The 21,614-nt window shown below is 39.1% G+C and overlaps 1 protein-coding gene across 1 annotated transcript in view; it reads left to right on the top strand.

Annotated features, from left to right (window-relative positions):
• cita (citron rho-interacting serine/threonine kinase a) overlaps positions 1–20,532 on the top strand; it is a 216,449-nt gene extending 195,917 nt beyond the window's left edge. The window contains exons 44-48 of the mRNA XM_043715278.1: positions 1,191–1,269; positions 8,110–8,286; positions 12,960–13,007; positions 19,292–19,601; positions 19,699–20,532. Coding sequence (XP_043571213.1) covers positions 1,191–1,269; positions 8,110–8,286; positions 12,960–13,007; positions 19,292–19,601; positions 19,699–19,722 — 638 coding nt within the window. The 3' untranslated portion in view covers positions 19,723–20,532. The remainder of the gene's footprint in view (positions 1–1,190; positions 1,270–8,109; positions 8,287–12,959; positions 13,008–19,291; positions 19,602–19,698) is intronic.
• Positions 20,533–21,614: the final 1,082 nt, after the last annotated feature.

Raw genomic sequence — 21,614 nt, 5'->3', positions numbered from 1 at the left:
CTCTCCTCCCTGACCTATCACCTTCATCCCCTCCCCCACTCACCCATTGTACTCTATGCTACTTTCTCCCCACCCTCCTCTAGCTTATCTCTCCACGCTTCAGGTTCTCTGCCTTTATTCCTGATGAAAGGCTTTTGCCCGAAACGTCGATTTCGCTGCTCCTTGGATGCTGCCTGAACTGCTGTGCTCTTCCAGCACCACTGATCCAGAATCTGGTTTCCAGCATCTGCAGTCATTGTTTTTACCTTGTTTTCAATAAGCATGTTAAATTAAATGCTGGTAGTTAGATGAAGAAAAATGGGAGAAGGCTCATGCCAAGCATAAAATATTGGCCTAACAACCTGCTTCTGTGGCGTAAGTTATGCAAACCAGATAATTGCAGGAAGAGAGTAAGGACTTGTATCAATGCATGGGAGCATGGGAGTCCCAGCAAATTAACAGCAAGACATTATTTGAATGTTTTCATTTGTTTTCTTCTTACAGTTAGTCAAATTAAGAGGCTAGTTGATTGTTGGACAGAAAAATCTGTGACATGCGAGAAGTTCTGGTGGGCAGGTCAACTTAGAGCTGAAGAACAAGGAGAGGGATTTGATTAGGGGGTGAGATTAGATTGCTGGAGGTGACGGTGAGAGATCCTAGCAGGTTTCCTTGACAAACAGGGAGGAAGCACTCTTGCTCATATTGATCCGCAACAGTGCTGAATGAACACTTGCCTGCTGGACCTGGCAGTTCCACTTGACTACCCAGTTTTCAAAACTTTAAGAAACCCGACCACCTGTTTTTAAATATAAAAGCTGCCAAAACCAAAAGTACTCCTATTGCAGCACGTTACTGTAATCTTTCCACTATCTTGGTCAAAATAAAAATTTGCCTCTATTTGTGTGAGTTTATAAACTCATTAATGTTTATATGCCCTGCAACCATTAGTTTTATCAGGAGTCAGCAGAAATTGTAATTAATAATGCTTTGACCCCACAGTTTGTTATTCTGCAAGTATACAAAGTAGTTGACTGCAAGTTTATATGTAACTTGATGTTCACAGTGGAAATTAATCTTGGTGTTAATCCAAGATTGCACATAGTAACATATTGCAAGCAATTCTGGTTAGTAACCTCATTATGATTTTACCAATGGTCTGTAAATGAACTAGCTGGACAGTTCAACTTGTGCTGTATTTGTGATTGTTTCAGCTTACAGAGAACCTTACCTGTTTATAACTCATTTCAACTCGGTAGAGGTTATGGAGATTCAAGGTCGCAATTCAGTCAGGTAAGTCCTGGATCAAATTGTTTGGAATCAATGTTGAGAAATCCATTTAAAATGAAGTTTTCCAATTGATTCACAATACATGGCTGAACTGTAAGTGCACACTAACAGGCTAAAGGTTGTTGGGTTGGACAGCAACCTTATATTCCAGCAGAGAGCCTGGTCAGACATTATTTGACCTGATTGTCAGACAAAGACCAACCCTTTGCTAAATTTTCTACATGATCAAAGTCTGAACATGGTTGAAGATACTCTGACTGACTTGTCTTCCTTTAATTATTTTACTAATTTTGTTCAAATATTTTATCTTTGTGGGAAAGAATATAATTTTTCCAGACAGGATCTTAGATTTTCATTAACTCAACATCGAGTGCCAACCCAAGGGATGATAATCTAATGGGCATGTTATCAGATTTACAGCACTATGTTTTATTTGCTCTGCATTTCTGAGGCATAAACAAGACCTGCACCTTTTGGACAATGTTACGTTGGGAAAATATAGTTTTTCACTGGATGTTGACATTGCACGAGCTGACCAGCGTCACAAAAACACATTATAAAGGAATCATACTGGGATGGTGCACTTCCCGAAGAAGGTTAAGCATCTTTTGTACCAAAGAAAACATAACAGTGAAAAGGGTACCTTTTACCAGAGTTTTGCCTTCTCTTTTATCCTGTTCTGTTTTCCACCATCTTCTCTTCTCTTCTTTCTTCTCCCCCACCACCCTCTACTCCAAAACAAAATCTGTAGAGACATTAAACCCAATCTACTTTAAGTAGCCACTTTGAAAACATATCTTAAAAGAAAGCCAACATGAGAAGAAAAGGTCCTGAGAATATCGGAATAGAAGTAGGCGTATTGGTTCCTCAAATCTGTTCTACCAGTCAGTGAGATTATGTCTGATTTGCAGCCTAACATCATATACCTAACTTTATCCTATATCCCTACCTTTGGTTAGCATAAATCTGTCAATCTCCATTTCAAAATTAACAACTTTAAAGCTTAGCATCAAATGCTGTTTACAGATGAGTGTTCCAATCTTTTAATATCCTTTGCGTATATAAGTATTTCCTAATTTTAATCCTGAAGGATCCGGCTCTCATTTTTTAATACTGTGCACATCCACATCTATCCATTACTCTTACATTTAATTGAAACCCTTTAATCAAATCATTCCTTTATGTTGTGAAATCTTTCTTTTTAATTTTAACCCTCTGAGTTCGGGTATCATTTTGATCAATCTATGCTGGAATCCTTCCAAGGCCAAGACATCCTTCCTACAACTGGTCATAATCCTCCAAGTGTAGCCTAACCAGCACTCTGTGTAGCTAAAGTAAAAATTTTGCCCTTCTTACCTGTCCTCAACATAAAGACAATATGAAGATTTGAGTATTCAACAAAATAAAATGTGGCTATGGCTGTTAGGCCATCATTGCAGAAGGAAAACTGCTTCTGGATTACATTGTAGGACATGGCCCTAGCAACCACAAGTGATCTGTGAAGAATACTATCTTGCCCACTGTTCCCCATGTTCTGCCCTGTAGATCACTGTGATTGGATTCTCTCCCTCCTTCTCTGATATCCTTTGAAGTCTGCTCAAGCTGCCCCTCACTTTGGTACCAACTGGGGAACATACCTTAAAGGACACTGAACCCTGTTTCTAAGGATGCTAATTATTGAAAGTGCTCCTCAGCACCACGTCCATATTCTACCTTTATCTGCACAGGTAGTAAATACATCGTACTTCTTGGACAGTATCAATATCTGTTATTTCACATTCTGTTTCTCATCTGGATTCACCTTGACTTGTACCCAATTAGCTCTCAAACTGCACTCTGTAACTGTACCTATCTAAGACATGTGACTAATGCATGGAACAAACTGTTGAAATACTGCACCCCCTCTCTTACATCTCCAACTCTTAAGCAAATTACTGACGAAGGTTGAGACACCTAGTGCAGATTTATTCAGCTGCTGTAAGCTGCTACATTTTGTAGTCCAGGCACATAAGTTGTTCTGCTACATCTCAGACTCAATCATAGCAAGTCCTCTCTTTAAGTTAAACATGTTTAAGTCGTACCAGTTGTGGCATAGGATTGCAAGTCCTGATCATTGCCATTATTGAGCAGCCTCCTGGTTGTTGTTTGGCCAGCTTGTGGTTTACATCCAGAATCCTGCAACTTGAAGCTGCTTTCACTTCATAGGCTACTGAGCCCTTGTTCATAGTAAGGACTCTGAACAGGAAAGCAAAATATGGGAGCGCAATTGGCAGAGACCTGGAGAGAGGGGGAAGTAATTAGAATATGTTAGTGTATCTTTTTTACTTTTTAGTTTTATTTTTAAAAGTTATTCTAATGATTTAGCAAGATACAGAATTTAAACTTCCAGGGTATACTGTTTTCATTTTTTTCTGACCAGACAGGTTCTACAGAATTTGACAAATGCTTTTACATTGGCTAAAATGGGAAAGGCTGATATGCTTAATATTATTTCATTTAAGATTATACTTTTAAGGAAACAACTACAAGTTAAAGTGAACAACATTCAGGAAGTATAGTAACTAGGTTAACAGCTGGAGACATAAGGGAGGGCAGCAGTATCTCAAGTTTATTCCATGATTTAGTCAGGTACATTGTAGACAGGTACAGTTACAGAATGCTGTGTGTATTGTTATGAAGTTGAAGGTGTGCTGTACCTTTGAGAGAGTGAATGCTGTTTTGCACTAACAGCTTACAAGCACCTGTCATATGACTAGCTATAAGTATCAGAGTGTACTGGAAATTGAAAATATGTAACATTTAGCTGTGAAATGGAGGCCTGAGTTGGTTGCTGTTTCAAATCTAAATTATGCCTCAGGATACTAAAACCCAATCAAGTTTAAATTTATTGTTTTTGCCAACTTTGAACCAATGAGATGATCTGGTCTTGGAGGTATAAAAATAAAGCAAGCATTTTGCAAGTCAGAGAGTAACTGCCATCGAGAGAGAGAGAGAACGATCCAAAAGATTGAAACACTCTCTGTCAAAGGTACCTTTTAATCTGAAACAGCCTCGCAGTAAAAAGAAAGATGACGACCCAGGGAGATCTCCAGCCAGAAGAAGGCAATGACCGAAGACAAGATTCTGTATGGTTTTGAAATTAAGTTGATGTAATTTTAATATAGGTTTTATTGGAACAGCGTATTGTTATAGAGTTGGAGGCAAATATTAAGCAGTTAAGAGAAGGGGAGCTTAGCGTTGTTAGTAGTTGTTGTTTAATGTTCACTTTTAGAGTTAAAGAATAAATCAATTTTATTTTCGTTAAATAGTGGAATTCTCTGTCACTCATAAATTTTAACAGATTACAAAACAAGGTGAGTTTTTCTGGGTGTTTAGTTTAATTAATAGAAGAGTTCACTGTCGTGTTGTAACAGTATGTTCCAATAGGGTACAGGGGAAGGGGAACGCAGATGAGAGAGAGAATGTGGAGCAACAGATATAAAAGGTTTTATCTTGTTTTCTACACACTGGCTTGCACTAAGCTCTCAATACTGGACAAGAAATTGAATACTTCTTCCTCAAGCACACATAAATATCCAACATTGCAGTCCTCCATGCGGATGTAATGATGTAGTGGTACTGGTACTAGACTAGTAATCCAGAACCAAGCTAACGCTCTGGGGACGCTGATTCAAATCCACCATGGCAGGTGGTGAAGTTTGAATTCAATTTTTTTTAAAAACTAGCCTATCAGAGCACTTGTTGTACAGTGTAAGTGTCCCTATCTCTGAGCTAGAATGCTAGAATTCAAGTTCCACATACTCTAGAGGTATGCCATATTTGATCTGATTGGTTTGATTAAAAGTATGTGCAAGTCACCAAAACTCTGCATCTTGAGTATTCTCCACTTCCTGCATCCAACCATTTGTAACTGTGCTTTCAGCTGTCACAGTCCTAAACTCTGGAATTTCCTTCCTAATTCTTTTGTGTCTTCACATCGTTCTGTTTCTTTGATTACCTGTGCTAGTGTCTCCTCCATTAAGTGCAGTTTCAGATTTTGAATTAGGTTCTGTGAAGCAACTTAGGAAACTTGACTGTTAAAGTGCCATAAAACTACAAACTGTTGGAGCTATGATGGTCTACATAAAATACATTTGGGTTAATTTCAACTCTGTTCTTGCCTTGGTAGAGTTCTCAGTGCAAAGCAACTTCGCAGTTTGGTACTCACTGCCATTTTTGGAGTGATGATGTAATTAGTGAGGGAGGAAATCTCTCATTTTGCCACCTCGTTGTTTGAGAGTGAACAGGACAGCTCCAAACCAATCATCTTGGAGCTTGAGTCAAGATTTTGGAATAGTTGTCATCATTCGAGTTTGTGTCTTTGGAGATTAGCTAACCCATAGCTCCTCTTGAAGTTTGCTTATGAAGTTTGAATACTATGACAAATTTATGTAGCTGCAGGTGCAGATGAAATTTGGTTGCAATTTTACTCCAAAGTTGCTCGAAAAATTGGTTCAAACACTACAATCAGTATAGATTAAACATTACTTAACATCATATCAAGCTAAAAAATAGCTGCTTCTCCATTAACTAATGCAGCCAAAATATTTTATCTTTTTTTTTAACTTTGTGGCATGGTGCTAGAGGATAAATAAGCTTAAAGCTAAATTCTAATCTCCTTTTACATCAACCTCCTTCTCCCCACCATGCCAGAGTGTATCTTTTGAGTGACCTTTGAAAGTTACCTCAAGCTTGGGGTGGGGTGGCACGGTGGCTCAATGGTTAGCACTGCTGCCTCACAGTGTCAGGGACCCGTGTTTGATTCCAGCCTCGGGCGACTATCTGCGTGGAGTTTGCACATTCTCCCCGTGTCTGTGTGGATTTCCTCCAGGTGCTCCGGATTCCTCCCACAATCCAAAGATGTGCAGGTCAGGTGGATTGGCCATGCTAAATTGTCCATATAGTTTTAGGAGCATTAGTCAGAGGGAGATGGGTCTGGGTGGGTTACTCTTCGGAGGGTCAGTGTGGATTTGTTGGGCCGAAGGGCCTGTTTCCACACTGTGGGAATCTAATCTAACCTAATCTTCAATCCTTGAAGCAGCTTCCACCTGTAAAGACTGCGCCAATGACTCTTTTTTTTCCTTAAATCCCCAACAGATTGACTCACTTTGAACACTAACATACTACTTGTTTGTTAATGCAAAGTAGTTTTTTTCATAACAACAGCTATTTCTGTCTGTGTGTCTCTCTTCCCATCTTTTATGTCAAGCTTGAATTCCAATAGGTTATGGCCTGCGCCTCTTTTCCATGACAACCAGATATCTCAGAGCAGAGATATGGATGATCAGTTCCCGGTTCAACCATCCCCAAATTCAGGGCATTCTCTAAAAATAAACATTTTTAATACATAACTGTCTTATGAAGCCTGACATTTATAACATTTGTGCATCAGACATTATGGATGTTTATCTGAATATGTGTATTCACAATTTGGTGAATATCTAATCACAGCTTTCCAAATAAATCATTTAAGATGAGATATATAGAAGACTCAACATTTTTACTGTGAACTCTTAAACCTTTAAAATTTGAATGTGGATTAACAACTAAACCTAAATAATTTCAATATATATCAGTGGTTTGGGCACTCTGCCAACTTCCCCTTTTCCAAAAGCACCTCAATGATTCGTATTTTCTACTGAGGACTAACGCCATCTAGTACAGAAACAAATATTACAGGGATATGATTATCCTTAATTAACATGTTATCTTGGCAAAATTGAAATTCTTGATTTACCGAAGGAAAATAAACCATTAAAAGAAGAGGTTATAGATTTTTATCCATTCTGAAGAGTCACTGGACCAGAAATATCAACTCTGCTTTCTGTCAACAGATGCTGCCAGACCTGCTGAGTTGCTCTAGCAATTTGTTTTTTGTTTCAAAATAACAGTGCTGATGTTCAACACGTATTTGGTTTGCTAATGAACTTGAAGGGTGTGAAGTGGCAGCTATGCCTACCTGTATTTCCTGTTCCAAAGTATATGATTGGGCCTTGGTGTCCTTTGAGTGGACTATCAAACTATTCAGTTCCAAAAGTAATTGAGAAGGCAGTGCAAAAGAAGTCATACTATTGTTCCTATTGAAAGAAGTAAAAAACAGTGGGGGGCAAAAACCAAACTGTTGGAAAATCTCAGCTGGTCTGGCAACATCTGTGGAGAGAAACCCTTCTTCAGAACAGAGGTTATGGATTTTTATCTGTTCTAAAGAAGGGTTGCTGGACCTGAATGTTAACTCCATTTCTCTCCACAGATGCTGGCAAACCTTCTGTCTTTTTCCAGCAATTTTGGTTTTGTTTCTGATCTCCAGCATCTGCAGTTCCTTTCAGTTTTTTTGCAAAGTAGTTGGGAATTGGGACAAACAAAGTTTTTATACCTGATTGTTGTTCTGAGCCCCATGTAATCAGGATAATTATTTATAGTAATTGAAAGTTGGCATCCTGACATGACCTCCAGGACAATAAATGGCATCACAGTGGCCACAGCGCCAACGACCCAAGTTTGATTCCACTCTTGGGTGTGGAGTTTGCATGTTCTCCCTGTGACTGCATGGGTTTCCTCCAGATGCTCCGATTTTCTCTCACAGTCCATAGATGTGCATAGATGGATTGATCATGGGAAACACAAGATTACAGGGATAGGGTACTGGGGTGGGTCTGGGCTGGATGCTCTTCAGAGGGTTGGTGTGAACTTGATAGACCAAATGTGCTGCTTCCACACAATAGGGATTCTATGATTCCCTAAGCACAATTGTAAGAAAGCAACCAAGTGCTACGAGGTAACACCGTGCTTATTTTGTTTTTATAGTGCTCCAAGTCGTGCTCATTTGGACATCCCGAATCCCAGATATCTCGGCCCTGCAATTACACCTGGAGGCATTTACATGGCCTCATCCTATCAAAATAAACAGCGAATTATCTGTTGTAAAGGAAACTTAGTGAAAGAATCAAGCAGTGACCAGCAGGTTGCGATCAACAGCCGCAGGTAAATCAGATGTTACAAAGTAATTCGCGCTTAAAATATGGCGTTCCAAGTTTACATTGTAATTTGACCATCTTTAATTCAAAATGAGTGGTCTTAGGTTATTTTTAGGCTTACTTGACAACCTATCCTATTGTTGTTTTCTTCCCACTCATAATGTTCATGTTGTGCAAATCCGATGCTGCTGTAGGAAAAACAAAGAACTTCATCAATTCGCCAAATAACAAGGGAAAATAGCAAAGGGAAAATATGCCATCAAGCCTATTCTAGCTAACCTAGCTCAGTCCACCTTTGTCACGCATTCTTCTCCCACATCCTCCCCCCGCCCCCAACCTCTCCAGCATTTCACACAAAACACAGACACATGTGTACGTGTCCCCACACACAACACATACTACTCTCCTTGACTAAAACAAAACAGTTCATTTTTTTTAAAATTAGCTTGTCTTTGTTCAAAGCAACATTCATATTATTTAGTCCATCCTATGCCTCTGTCAGCCTCTTCTCTTATCTTCTGTCTCGACTGTGTAGTGCTTAAGCTTCTCAAATCTTCCTGATAACTCATTTCTGAAACATTTGAGTTTAGTATTGTTTTTCTTTTCAAAGTGCATATGTCCCCACTGATATGTAGTAAAAAAAATCTCCATCTCCAACTTCCCTTCCTTCTCCAAAGTCCTTGAATGTGTTGCCACTTCCCAAACCCATGCCCATTTTCCCCAGAATTCCATATTTGAAACCCTCCAATTGAGTTACTATTCCTGCCACAGTATCAACACAGCTCTTATCAAAGCTACAAATGACATCCTATGTGACTATTGAAAGGTACATTATCTCTCATTTTTCTTTGTGCCTGCAGCCTTTGATATGGTTGACTACACCATTCTCCTTTGTCACCTTACCATTGTTGTCTGTTGAGTTGGACTGCACTCTTTCTGGTTCCATTCTCATCTAACTGCTCATAAACAGCAACTCATAAAATGGCTTTTCTTCCCATTTCTGTACAATTACCATTTGTGTCAAGAATCTATCCATGATCCCATCTGTTTCTTATCTTCATGCTGCCCCTTGATGACATCATTGAAATACCTTTCCGCCAAAACTACATCACCCTCATCACCACCAACTCCATCCTTCCCTTCAGCAACTATTTAAGGTTGCTCAGAGCATATTGGAGTTCACAGCCTTGGCGTCATATTTAATCCAAAAGATGAGCTTCCAATCACATCCTCATACCATCTATTTTAACCTCCATGATATCACCCTTATCAACCATAGGTCTTCTGCTCCTGAAACCCTTAACCATATCTTTTATATCTCAAAATGTATTCTAAAACATTCCCTGGCTAGAATTCCATGTTCTGTCTGCCATAAATTAAAGTCATCCAACACACTGCTGCCCATGACCCATTTCTCACCATGCTGTTGATGTACATTGGCTGCTAGTCTAACAATGCTGCAATTTTAAAATTTCCATTATGTTTTCAAATTCCTGCATTGCCTCACCCCTCTCTATTACTGTAATCTCCTCCAACTCCATAAGCTTCCTGAGTTATGTTTCTCCAATTCTGCCCTCTTGAGTATCCCTGATTTTGGCTTTGTCAAACTGTTGCCATCTGTGTGATGACATAATGTTGTTTGGGAGAAAGTTCCAAAGGTTTGGCTCATGTAACCTTTAGTATTGCTTATGCCTTTAGCTATCTAGTCTCTAAGCATTGGAGTACCTCCCTAAACTTAAGACCATAAGATGTAGGTCATTTAGCCCTTCAAGTCTAGTCCACTGTTCAATGAGATCATGGTTAAAGATATAACTCAGTTTTACTTTCCTGCTTTTTCTCAATAACTCTTGATATCCTTATTTATTAAAACATCTGTCTTTCTCAGTCTTGACAATATTAATGACTCAGCCTTGACAGCCATTTGCAGTAAAGAATTTCACAGGTTCACTGCCCTGGAGAAAGGAAATTCTCATCGTCTCGATCCTAATTTAGTTTAAACCATGAAAAAAAAGACGAAGACCGATCAGAAGAGAGAACTCACCCATCCAGCCTGTCCTACACAACTGTGATGCCTTATTGAATTCCAATCTGTGCCCTGCATGGCTCACCTGAAAAACCTGGATCTCAGGTGAAAGGTGAAGAGGCAGATTAAAACCCCATGCCAATATGGGAAAATAATCTGGAAAATACCTGCTTCACTGTCTTCAGATGATCAAAACTACTCCAAGAGTACTCTGGGCCTGATTAATGTTATCCAATGCCTACCTTTTATATGAGGTGATGTCTATCCTAGTTAGAAACAAGCCCAGCTGTTACTTGAAGGAATTCAGTCAACCTCGTGTTCACTGCAAGAGATGACAGCCTTTTACACAAATCTACTACTGTTTATGAAAAAAAATCCTACTCTTGATGCTCCATAAATTATTTAATTCAGGCAAGAGAATTTATTCCTTTATGACGACAATAAACCTCAATCAAGTTTCCCCCAAGTCTAAGTAGAGAGAAACTAACAATCTATTTCTCTCCACTGTTAGGCCCAAAGAGTTTCTCCAGAGTTTTCTGTTTTTCTTTAATTTACAGCAGCCACAGTATTTTTGCTTATATTGCCCAAGCCTGCATTATCTTCATGTGTTTGCACTAAATATTAGAAAGTTTCTGCAAAACTGGTAACAATGGCCCACAAATTCTCCTGCTAATTCTCAACATGCTTAGATGTATTCCTTCTGGCAAAGAGTTTGTCTTTAATTTAACATGCTTCTTCCAAATTGAATTACAAAATAACTCCATGATAGGTTCTCCTCTCAGGCAAATGATTTATAAAATAGTTATTAATTCAATTGTTTGCAATAATTTATCTCCTTAAGGATGGATGTTAAAAGATTTTCTGATAAAAGATTTAGAGCATTAGCCTGGCTTTAATCTTTCCAAAGATGACCAGGCCTATTATTTTTCCGTAACTTTTCTGTTTGTCTATAACTTGGATAGTGAAAATGCATGGTATATATATCATGAAGCAGTGCTTTGGTGGTATGACATTTGAAACCAGTGCATCTTACTGAGTTTTCGCTAGCTTGGTTATCACTGCAGCTCATACAAGATCACAACTGAATAGTTTTATTCAGGCCAGTTCAACAAAAATGTCAAAGCAAGAGACCATCACAAGTTGGCCAAGGATTTGTGTTGCAATAATACTACCAACTCCAAGGAGGACCGGGACACCTGGCACTCAGTTTGGTGAGAGGTTTAGTCAAGGAACTCCCACATCCTTGTGCAGAGTTTAACCCAATCTGCACTCAAATCCCACTCATGGCAATCATTAATTACTATAGCATTGGATCAAAATGCAACAGCCAGACTCCAAAATATTCAAGGGAAAATAATTTGAATGGTAAGGAAGGAAAATTCAAGTATGTGAAGAATTGAAAAAAAAAGTTTTCAGTGAAATTTCAAAACTGTTTCTGTAAAGTTTTACCCAGTCATTCTACAATTGAGCAAGTTTTGATATAAACAAAAATCATTCTAACCTTGTTCTTTACTGCTTTTATGTTGTCAGGGTTATATAGAAATGATTCTAAAGCATAACATTTATTCAACACTCATTAACATTCAAATATGTGTCGTGTCATTATGTAATAAATGCTCACGAGGCTCTTCTCAAAAGCTTTATAAAGTAAGCATTAACAATAAGCCACTTAAAACAATATCAAGAGAGATTATCAAATGATTAGTCAAAGAGGTGGATTTTAAATTAGAATTGTTATGGTGCAGAAGAAGCCACTGAGCCCATCACGTCGAAACTAGCTCCCTAAAAAAGTATTATGACTTTGTGCCATTATCATATGTTTCCACTTCTGTTCTGTTGATTCTTTTACGAGTGGATAGGAGTGTCTTAAAGGTGAAGAGGTGTATGAAGTAAACTCCATTGTTTAAGGTCTTGGTAGTTGAAGGTTTGGCCAGCAACAGTAGAATGTTTAATTGGGAGATAATCCAGACCAAAATTAGCATATCTTGGAAGGTTGGGGGGCAAGACTGTGGAGATTTCGAGGATGGGAGGGAAGATAGAATGATATGTAAAGGTGTTTTTGATATGAGCAAAGACAAAGGCAGCAAAGTTTTAGATGACTTCAAATATGTAAAAGAGTATTACGAAGGCAGCCACTGGTGCGTTGAAATAGTTGAGTATAGAGGTAATTTTAAAATGTCATTGGTATAAAACTGTCCCTGTTTTACTAGTTTCACGGAAATGTATTTTTTTGTTAGAAATTTGATTATCTTGGCCTATTTAAAAAGAAGGTAGAACATGGAGACATTCCAATTATGTTCTCATTAGACAATCTACAGCAGATGAACAATTTATAGCCAAGAAAACTCCTGTGATTTGTTGTAGCATCGCAATGACAAGTTAAAGAAAAACATGTATTCTGCTTTCAAAGTACATGTGCTTCTGGACTTCAAGGGCTAATGAATCCTGATTTATAGGACACTTGCAGGGTTTAGTATCTTTTCTATTGCCTGTACTTTATAGATGCCATTCTGTCTCAAGGTGTGTAGTCAATTCCTGGACCAAAGTTCATTTTGAAGGGGTTCACCAATTATGATAAAACTGTGTAAAGCATGGTGTCCATCTGAATTGGTTGCAGTAGTAACTGAGGTATGTGCAGTGCATATTCTGTTTTTTAGGTCTCCTTCCCACAACATGGACCCTGTTTCACCAACAGCAAACATGACGTGAGTGAGCAGCCATTAACTGCTTGTTTGTGTCAAAACATACATATGTCATGTACGTGACTTCAATTGTTCCTACACTGTCTCCAGTCATCTTGTGCACATCACTGTTAATCGTCTTGTCTTTGGAAGTATTTTAGCACTCCATAATACTTGATTTAATTTTGGCTAACAGTACAATTGGAACTTTGTGTTTTTTTTAAAGAAGTTTTCTCTGCCCATGCCATTAAATAGCTACCTTTGTGTCACAAGAAGAGACGTTTAGTCTATCATCTGAATGAGAAGGTGGTGGGTTCAGGTCTTTTTCCAGGATTTAAACATAATCTTCTTCTGATAGTCCTTCAAAGTGAGGAAGATGCCTGCAATGAAGCAGAGCCTGTGGTAATAACATGTATGGGGAGTTTGTGAAACCTGGAGCCCAGCATGTGGAGTTCTGCCTGATCAAGAGATTGTATTGCTCCTAACTCCTGTTATATAGGTATGTGTAATAAGGTTCTCCAGGTTGATAAATAACCTGTTTGGCCTTGCTGTGAGTACACCTTTCATGCCAACAAATTCCAGAATGGGAATCAAACTTCTGGCTCAGACATGGTAACTCTATTCACCGCAGCACAAGATCTCCTTAAATGTAATCTATGGTGATTATTGCAGTGTAGTACTGAGCAGATCTACATAGGCAGCAGTGCAGCCTTTTAGGTGAGATGTTAAAATGAAGACTGCTCGTTTAAATGAATGTGTGAAAAAGATCACATGACACTATGCCCTGTTTAGTATCCCATTCCTTGACCAGTAGTATCAAAATATACTAACCATACTTTAAGTGTGGGGGCTGGGGGTAGAGAGGATAGGGGGAAGAAATCCACTTTATTACAAAACAACACTAACTGCAATTCATAGTGATTTATGGAATGAACGGAGACTGTGAAAGATGCTGTATGAAACCATTTTTAATAAATGACTCACTCACTCTCATCATCCTAAGAAGAAAACAAGAAAGTTAAATCTGCAAGAGATTGTTTTTGTGTCTTCACACTGTTCTACAAATAAAGAATGTAATCTGTTGAAGGATTCACAGGCTGATTAACATTCTGACAAGCCATGATATGAATGCTGTCAGTGTTGCTTAAGCACTGTGAATGCTCCATCATTACAATAGGTGATAGGATTGTTAATCTGCAGGATGATTTTATGGTTACAAACAACCTTTACAATAAGGGCACCTATACGCTCCCCCATCCCACCAGACACAAATGTAGAATTCAGGGCTGGAGCTACTGTCTCCATTTGCCAGGACTAATTGGACATCAGTTCAACTTCTGCCTTTGAAGCAGAAATGCTGCTATTAAATCAAAGGCTTGCACCTTTTTCTGTGTCATTCTAATTGAAAGTAATGCTAGTTTCATTTTCTGCAATGTCTTCCTTATTTTGTGAATAAATGTCAACAAATCATTTTACACCATGTGTAAAACTGAATAGAGCTTGGAATTAGTGGGATTGCTTTTGGATAAAATACCGACTCAGGTATATTATTGGTGAAAAGTCCAGTAGGACTTTCAAAAAGGAGCTGGGAATTTGTGTGATATTCTGACCAACATTTGTTGTCCAATAATGATCAGCATATTAACTGGTTGTTCATCTCACTGCTGCAGGTAGTGTCTTTGTAGATAGACTTTGGTTGCTATATTTACCAAGAAAAAAACATTATCTAAACTCCAGAAGCAGTCCAATTATAAAGTGATTTTAAGCATCCTGATGAACCAATAATGAGGTGCATCAGTGCAAACTAAATATTCTTAACTTAATAACTTACTCCACTCAGCCTTTTCTGTGCCTCATTTGGGAATTAGGAAGATAAAAACGAAGTTTCATTCAAAGAATAAGGAAGACAATACTGAAAGTGAACTAGTTAATATTTAATATTGGTGTAGAGATTCTAGAACCTCATCTTGCATTCTCCAATATCTATGAGTTGAACAAATCTCCTGACTCTTAAACTAGTAAGATTTGAAATATAACTGCATACCACTTGGATGCCAATTGTCATGCAGACTTATAAGGAATTAATTATAATGAAGCCTAAGCAGAAAATAATTTAACACAAGAATACTATTTGGACATTTGACTCTTTGGAAAATAATATCCAATTATTTTTATATCCCTCCCCTTCCCCTCAGCACTCTGTTTGGTTTTCTCTTCATGTGTTTATTCAATTCCCACTTTAATGTTGCTGTAGAATATTCTTCCATCATTGTTTCAGACAGTGCAATCCAGATCAAATATTTTCTTTTTAAGAAAAACCCGTCTTTGTGATGCTTCTTATTCTTGCACTAATTAATTTTAATCTATCCTCTGGTTACTGGCCCTTCTCCTCCTCGAACCAGTTCCTCTTCTCAAACCCATTCATGAATTTTAACATATCTACCAAATCTTCTCTTAAGCTCTGGTGAGTGGAGAACAGCATCTTTTTGTCCAATCTTTCCACATAACTTGTGTTCCTTGATCCTTGTATCGTTCTAGTTGATCTCTTTTACACCCTCTATCAGTTCCTGACATCCTTCATGTGGTATTGTATCCAGAATTGAAGATAGTAATCCAGCCTCAGCAGTACTTTATAAAGATTTGTGTATATACAGTCCCAGGTTTCTCTCTTCCTGCACTTTCTTAAAAATTGGATCATTTAATTCATAAGTCTTAGTAAGAAAAATGAGGAGAGGCAAAATCAATTCACACTACTGTTTTTGTTTTAAATTGCATCTTCCATGTGTCCATCCAGTAGCTGAGTCTGTGTTCTTCTGTTTCAATCCTCTTGATTGTTTACCACACTTCTGAATTTCATATTGTCTGCAAACTTGAAATGATGTCTTGTATACCTAAGTCCAAGTTATTAATGAAAGATCAGTGGTTTTAGCAACAATTCTTGGGTAACAGCCCTATGTACCTTTGTCTAAAAACTGATAAACAGCCATTCACCATTACTCTCTGATTTTTGCCTCTTAGCCAATTTTGTGTCCACGATGCTGCCACCAATTGATTTTAATTCTGTATTGAGATTTTGTCAAATATTTTTTGAAAGTCCATGTACACAGCATCAGCTTTACTATCCTTAACAATTTCCTCTTATGTAATTGAAAAACACAATCAGGTTAATGAAAAACAACCTACCATAACAAATCTCTGCTGACTTTCATTTATTAACTCATACTTTTTCAAATGCCAATTAACCTGTGGGGGCACAAATTGTGTCAAAAGGCTGATTTTTCTCTTTTGAGTCATAATCCCAATATAATGCCATTTTCCAGGTCATCAGCCCAGACATGTGAATGTTAGGATTTTGGGCATGATCTTTCCAGAAGAAGCTAACTAAATCTGCCTTTGAGATGGTGAGTGGCCTGAGAAGTGGCAAAGTTAACAGGTGGCTAGCTGATTCAACTGTGGGCTCTGAATTGGAGATGGAGAGGAAGGTGGTTGCACAAGGTGGAGATACCTTACTGTTGGTGGTACCAGCAGCCATTTCCCCATGCCCTGCACTGTCTAATTTGCCTGTATTTACATGCATACAATCCATATTCACTTACAGATATCCTCAGAATTTCCAATTTTGTCCTTCTAACGTGACTGCTACATATGTATTTCATACAACATCCCATTCTGTCTCCTACTGCGAGTATGCAAGCCTCAGAAACAGCAGGAGTTGTCCAGACTTCTGGAAAACTCCTATTGCCTTCTAAAAATGTCAGTTTATATCTTTCTGTAAATGGACTTCCCAGCCCTGATCTGTAGGTTTCTTTCTACATATGAATCCTGACCGTGAGAAAAGCAGGGCTAGGCAGGAACATGTTGAGATATATTTGCTTTCCAGGACTTTCGTAAATTCACAGCTGCCACACCACCTTGATGCCTGCTTTGTATAGCCTTGGAAAATTTCCCCACCATTGACTTTATGCTGCCTAGTTATAGTTTCTGAATTTATCACTTTCTTACTTTAACTACTTTGAATGCTTACAGTCCCCTACCACTAATGCAAAGGAAGAGTGTGGTTAACCTCATCAACTTCATTAATGTCCTTCAGGGAAGGAAATCTGCCCACTTCACCTGGTCTGTCCTACACGTGACTCCAGAGCTACAGCAGTTTCATTGGCTCTCAAAGGCACTCAGAAATGGCTTAGCAAACCGCTCCATTCTATCAATTGCTACAAAGTCTCAACAAAGAAATGAAACTGGCCTGACCACTGGGCATCCACTTAAGCACCTAAAAACAATGGCAGAAACAACCCTGTCAGCTCTGCAAAGTCTTCCTTACTAATGGCTGTGCGGTTAGTACAAAAAGCGGGAGAGCTGTCTTACAGACCAGTCAAGCAATAGCCTTACATACTCGTACTCACTGAATCATGTCTTTAAGGTAATGTCCCAAACACCACCATCACCATCCCTGGATATGTCTTGTCCCACCAGCAGGACAGACCCAGCAGAGGTGGCGTTAGAGTGGTATATAGTCAGGAGGGAGTTGCCCTGGCAATTCTCATTGACTCTGAATCCCATGAAGTCTCATGGTGCCGGGTTTAACCTGCTCAGTATGGACAGGTTGGACCGAAGGGTCTGTTTCTATGCTGCACATCTCTGTGACTCTTTCTACCATGTACTGTCCTCTCTTGGCTGATGAATTAGTACTCCTCCAAATTAATCCACACTTGTTGGAAGCACTGAGGGTGGCAAGGATGCAAACTTTACTCTGGATAGGGGATTACAATGTCCAGTACCAAGAATGGCTTGGCAGCAGCACTACAGATCAAGGTGGGTGGGTCCCAAAAGCATTGCTGCTAGACAGGATCTGCAACAGGTGGTGAGGTAACCAACAAAAGGGGGAAAAAATCTTTCTCAACCTGCAAGCTGCAGATGCATCTGTCCATGACAGTATTAATAAGTGACCACCCTGCAGACCTTGTAGTGACAGTGCCACCTTCACATTAAGAATACCCTCCATTATGTTGCATGGCGCTATCACTGTGCTAAATAAAACAGACTTCAAACAGATCCAGCAACTCAAGACAGCTGCTGGGCCCAGGACACTACCCTCAGCAACTTTAGGACATCCCAGCAACTTCAGGGTAATGTCCAAGACCCAACCACCTTCAGCTGCTTCATCAATGACCTTCCCTCCACCGTAAGGTCAGAAGTAAGGATTTTTGCCAATATTCAGCATCATCTGAGACTCAGATACTGAAGCAGTCCATATTTGACAAGATCTGGATAATATCCAGGCTTGGGCCGAAAAATGGCAAGTGACATTCGTGCCACACAAGTGCAAGGCAATGACCATCACTAATAAGAGACAATCTGACATTCAATGGTGTTACCATTGCTGAAACCTCTAATATCAAAATCCTGGGGTGACCATTGACCACAAACACAACTGGACTCGTCGTATAAATACAGTGATAAAAAGAGCAGGTCAGAGGCTAGAAATACTGCAGCAACTAACTGACCTGCTGACTCCCCAAAGCCCATCCACTATTTACAAGGCACGAGTCAGGACTGATGAAATGATCCCCACTTGTCTGGATGAATGCAGTTCCAACAACACAAGAAACTCGATACCACCCAGGACAGAGTAGCCTAATTAATTGACATCACATCCAGTTCCTCTATCACTGACATTCAGTAGCAACAGTGTAAATTATCCATAGGAATTCACCAAAGATCCTTCCACAGCACATTTCATACCCACAACCACTTCCACCTAGAAGAACAAGGGCAGCAGATGCAGGGGAACACAATGACCTACAAATTCCCCTCACCATCTTAACATAGAAATATATCACCATTCCTTCACTGTCACTGGGTCAAAATCCTGGAATTCCATCTCTAATGGCATTGTGGGTCAACCCACAGCACATGTAATATAGCAGTTCAAGAAGGCAGCTCACCACCACCTTCTCCAGATAGATATAGACATGCAATAAATGCTGGCCCAGCCAGCAACATCCACTTCTCACAAGGGAATATTACTCTTGTTTTATCTGATCATTCAGTACAAACAACTTCCTCAGAGAGTAATGATGATGTCTGTTCTGAACAGCCACATTTTTCTGTCCAGTTATCAATTTTTTTATGAATAAAAGTTGTTTACTTCAGTGCCACTTATTTCCTTAAGAAGTCATTAAATCAGTCTGAAAACCTGCCACTTATTTCCTTAAGTAATCATTAAATCAGTCTGAAAACCTGAACCAACCAATGCCCTGTATTGACTTTCACGTTGTTGAAACTTGAAACTTCTGTCTCCTGACCAGAATCCTTTCTCCCTCTGTGACCAGTAGCAGCCCTAACAAGCGCGGCCTTCCCTCCTACAATGAGCACATGTCAAAGAAATTGGCACCTGGCCCAAGAGAAAATTCACCTCAGGATTTGAACAGATCTGTCAGGTACAGAGAAGGTAGACAAGAGGTGAGAAGAGAGAAATCACCACGCAGGGGCTTGGAGAGGGAGAAATCTCCAGGCAGACCTTTGGACCCCAGTAGGGAGAGGTCACCAGGAAGGATGTTGGATGATAACAGAGGTATCCGTGTACCTACAGGATCGTCGAGGGCCCCAGTTACCAAGGTATCTTCCGCACAGTTGATTGTAATTTGAGATCCAGTACTTAGAAATGTATTTAAATAGTGCATGGTACTAACGTTAATCTGTTTATGTTGACCAGACCTGGGACCAGTCTGCTGTGTGAGTCCAGTGCTATGTTACAGATGAAGAGGCGTGTACTGAGCATGTGAATTCCACTCTTTCAGCTGTTGGAAGAATAACTATGGAGATCCACAGGACAAACTAAAACTACGCACGTTTGTTCGCTTTAGTCACTAAATGTGGGAGGGTGGGTGGGGGAGCAATGTAAATATTAAACTGCTGCTCGCAAGCTACCTTATGACTGGCTATCAGGAGTATGGATGGTAACTGTTTCTATATGGAAGCTGATTCATTTATTTGAGGGTGAAGGACATGAATTATTAAATGCACAAAACGAGAGAGAATTCCCTATGTCTTGTGATACTCATTTGACAGCAGAATCTTCTAATCCTCTCCAGTGAAGGTCTAGCTGGACTTTTTGGGTATTGATGGAAGATCGGGATGCTGTTTTGACTCAACAATGCAGATTAACTGTACACAGTTCATTACTTGAATTTTATACAATGGTCATGAAGGGATCTGAACATGAGATCGCAGCAGGACTGAATATATATTTTGTAATAACCTATAGCTTTTTGCTATTTAATCTTTTTCTCTGTCCTGCACTGCTGCTTTGTCCTGGATGTACAGACGTTCACTCAAATACAATTTACCGCAGATTTTTGTACTATGTTTCACTGATCTGTATTGAAAATTTCCCAGTTCTGAAGTGCGTTCCTAATTTTGTGATATGACTGTTTTCTTCCTCTTTGTACCCTGTCACTTGCGAATATGCAATGCGTGAGATGAGAGGTTGAGTCACATTTCTGGTGACTCATTTTCCATAAAAGTGCTTAATTAAATTCTACACTAATTTGCATATCTTTACGTGGCAAGTGTCTGATTTTATTTTATTTTAAGAGCAAAAGTGCTTTTAGCATTAGAGGGGTAATTCTACTGCTGTTCATAACATGAAGATGTTCACATTTAACCAGAAATTGTCACACATTATAACACAAAATACTTTTTTTCTTTATCTAAGCATTAAGTGTACCCAGAAAATTCTGGGTTCCAAGTCTGCTCAAATTAGATTCAGTGAAAATACCCTCCTAAATGAGCCCTTTATCACATTGTGACCTCACTCGATCAGTTTATCCTCAGCTGCAAAATTATAGCACTGAGACAAAACTTCAGTCTTCCTATTTCCTAATCTCCAAATGCAAATTATCTACAGTACATATGAATGACTTGGATGTAGGAAGTGAATATCACTAAGTTTGTGAATGACACCAAAAGTAGGTTGGAAGGCAAGTAATAAGGATGACAGGATCTGCAGAGGGATATAGGTAGGTTAAGTGAGTGTGCAAAAGCCTGGTAGATAGAATATAATTTGCAAAAAATTAAGCGTATGCACTTTGGCTGGAAAAATAGAAGAGCTGAATATTATTTGAATGGACATGGACTGCAGAAAACTATGGAACTGAGGGATTGGGAGTCTTTGTCCATGAATCGCAAGCTAGCATCTTAATTCGGCAACTAATAGAGAAGGCGAATAGAGTGTAAAAACAGTGAATTCTTGATAAAACTATAGAAGGCACTAATCAGACCACACCAAGAATACAGATAACGGTTTTAGTAAGAAAGACATACTGGTTTTGGGGTTAATCCAGAGAAGGTACGCAAAGTTGTTCCTGAGTTTATAGCAATTTTCTCATGAGGAGAGCGTGAATAGATTGAGGCTACACTCATTAAAGTTTAGAAGAATGAAGAGTGACCTTCATTAAATTACATTAAATTCTGAGGGAGCTTGATAGGATAGATACAGAGAGGCTGTTTCTCTTTATGGAAAAGTACAAAACCAGAGGGCATAATCTCAGTGCACAGGATCATTCACATAAGACAGAGTTGAGCAGAAAGTGGAATACTTTACCTCAGGGATCTGTAAAGTCTGCATCA

Source organism: Chiloscyllium plagiosum, chromosome 25, assembly GCF_004010195.1.
Source record: "Chiloscyllium plagiosum isolate BGI_BamShark_2017 chromosome 25, ASM401019v2, whole genome shotgun sequence".
NCBI lineage: Eukaryota > Metazoa > Chordata > Chondrichthyes > Orectolobiformes > Hemiscylliidae > Chiloscyllium > Chiloscyllium plagiosum.
Note: the sequence above shows the minus strand (reverse complement) of the source record. Positions and strands in the feature narration are given on the sequence as shown.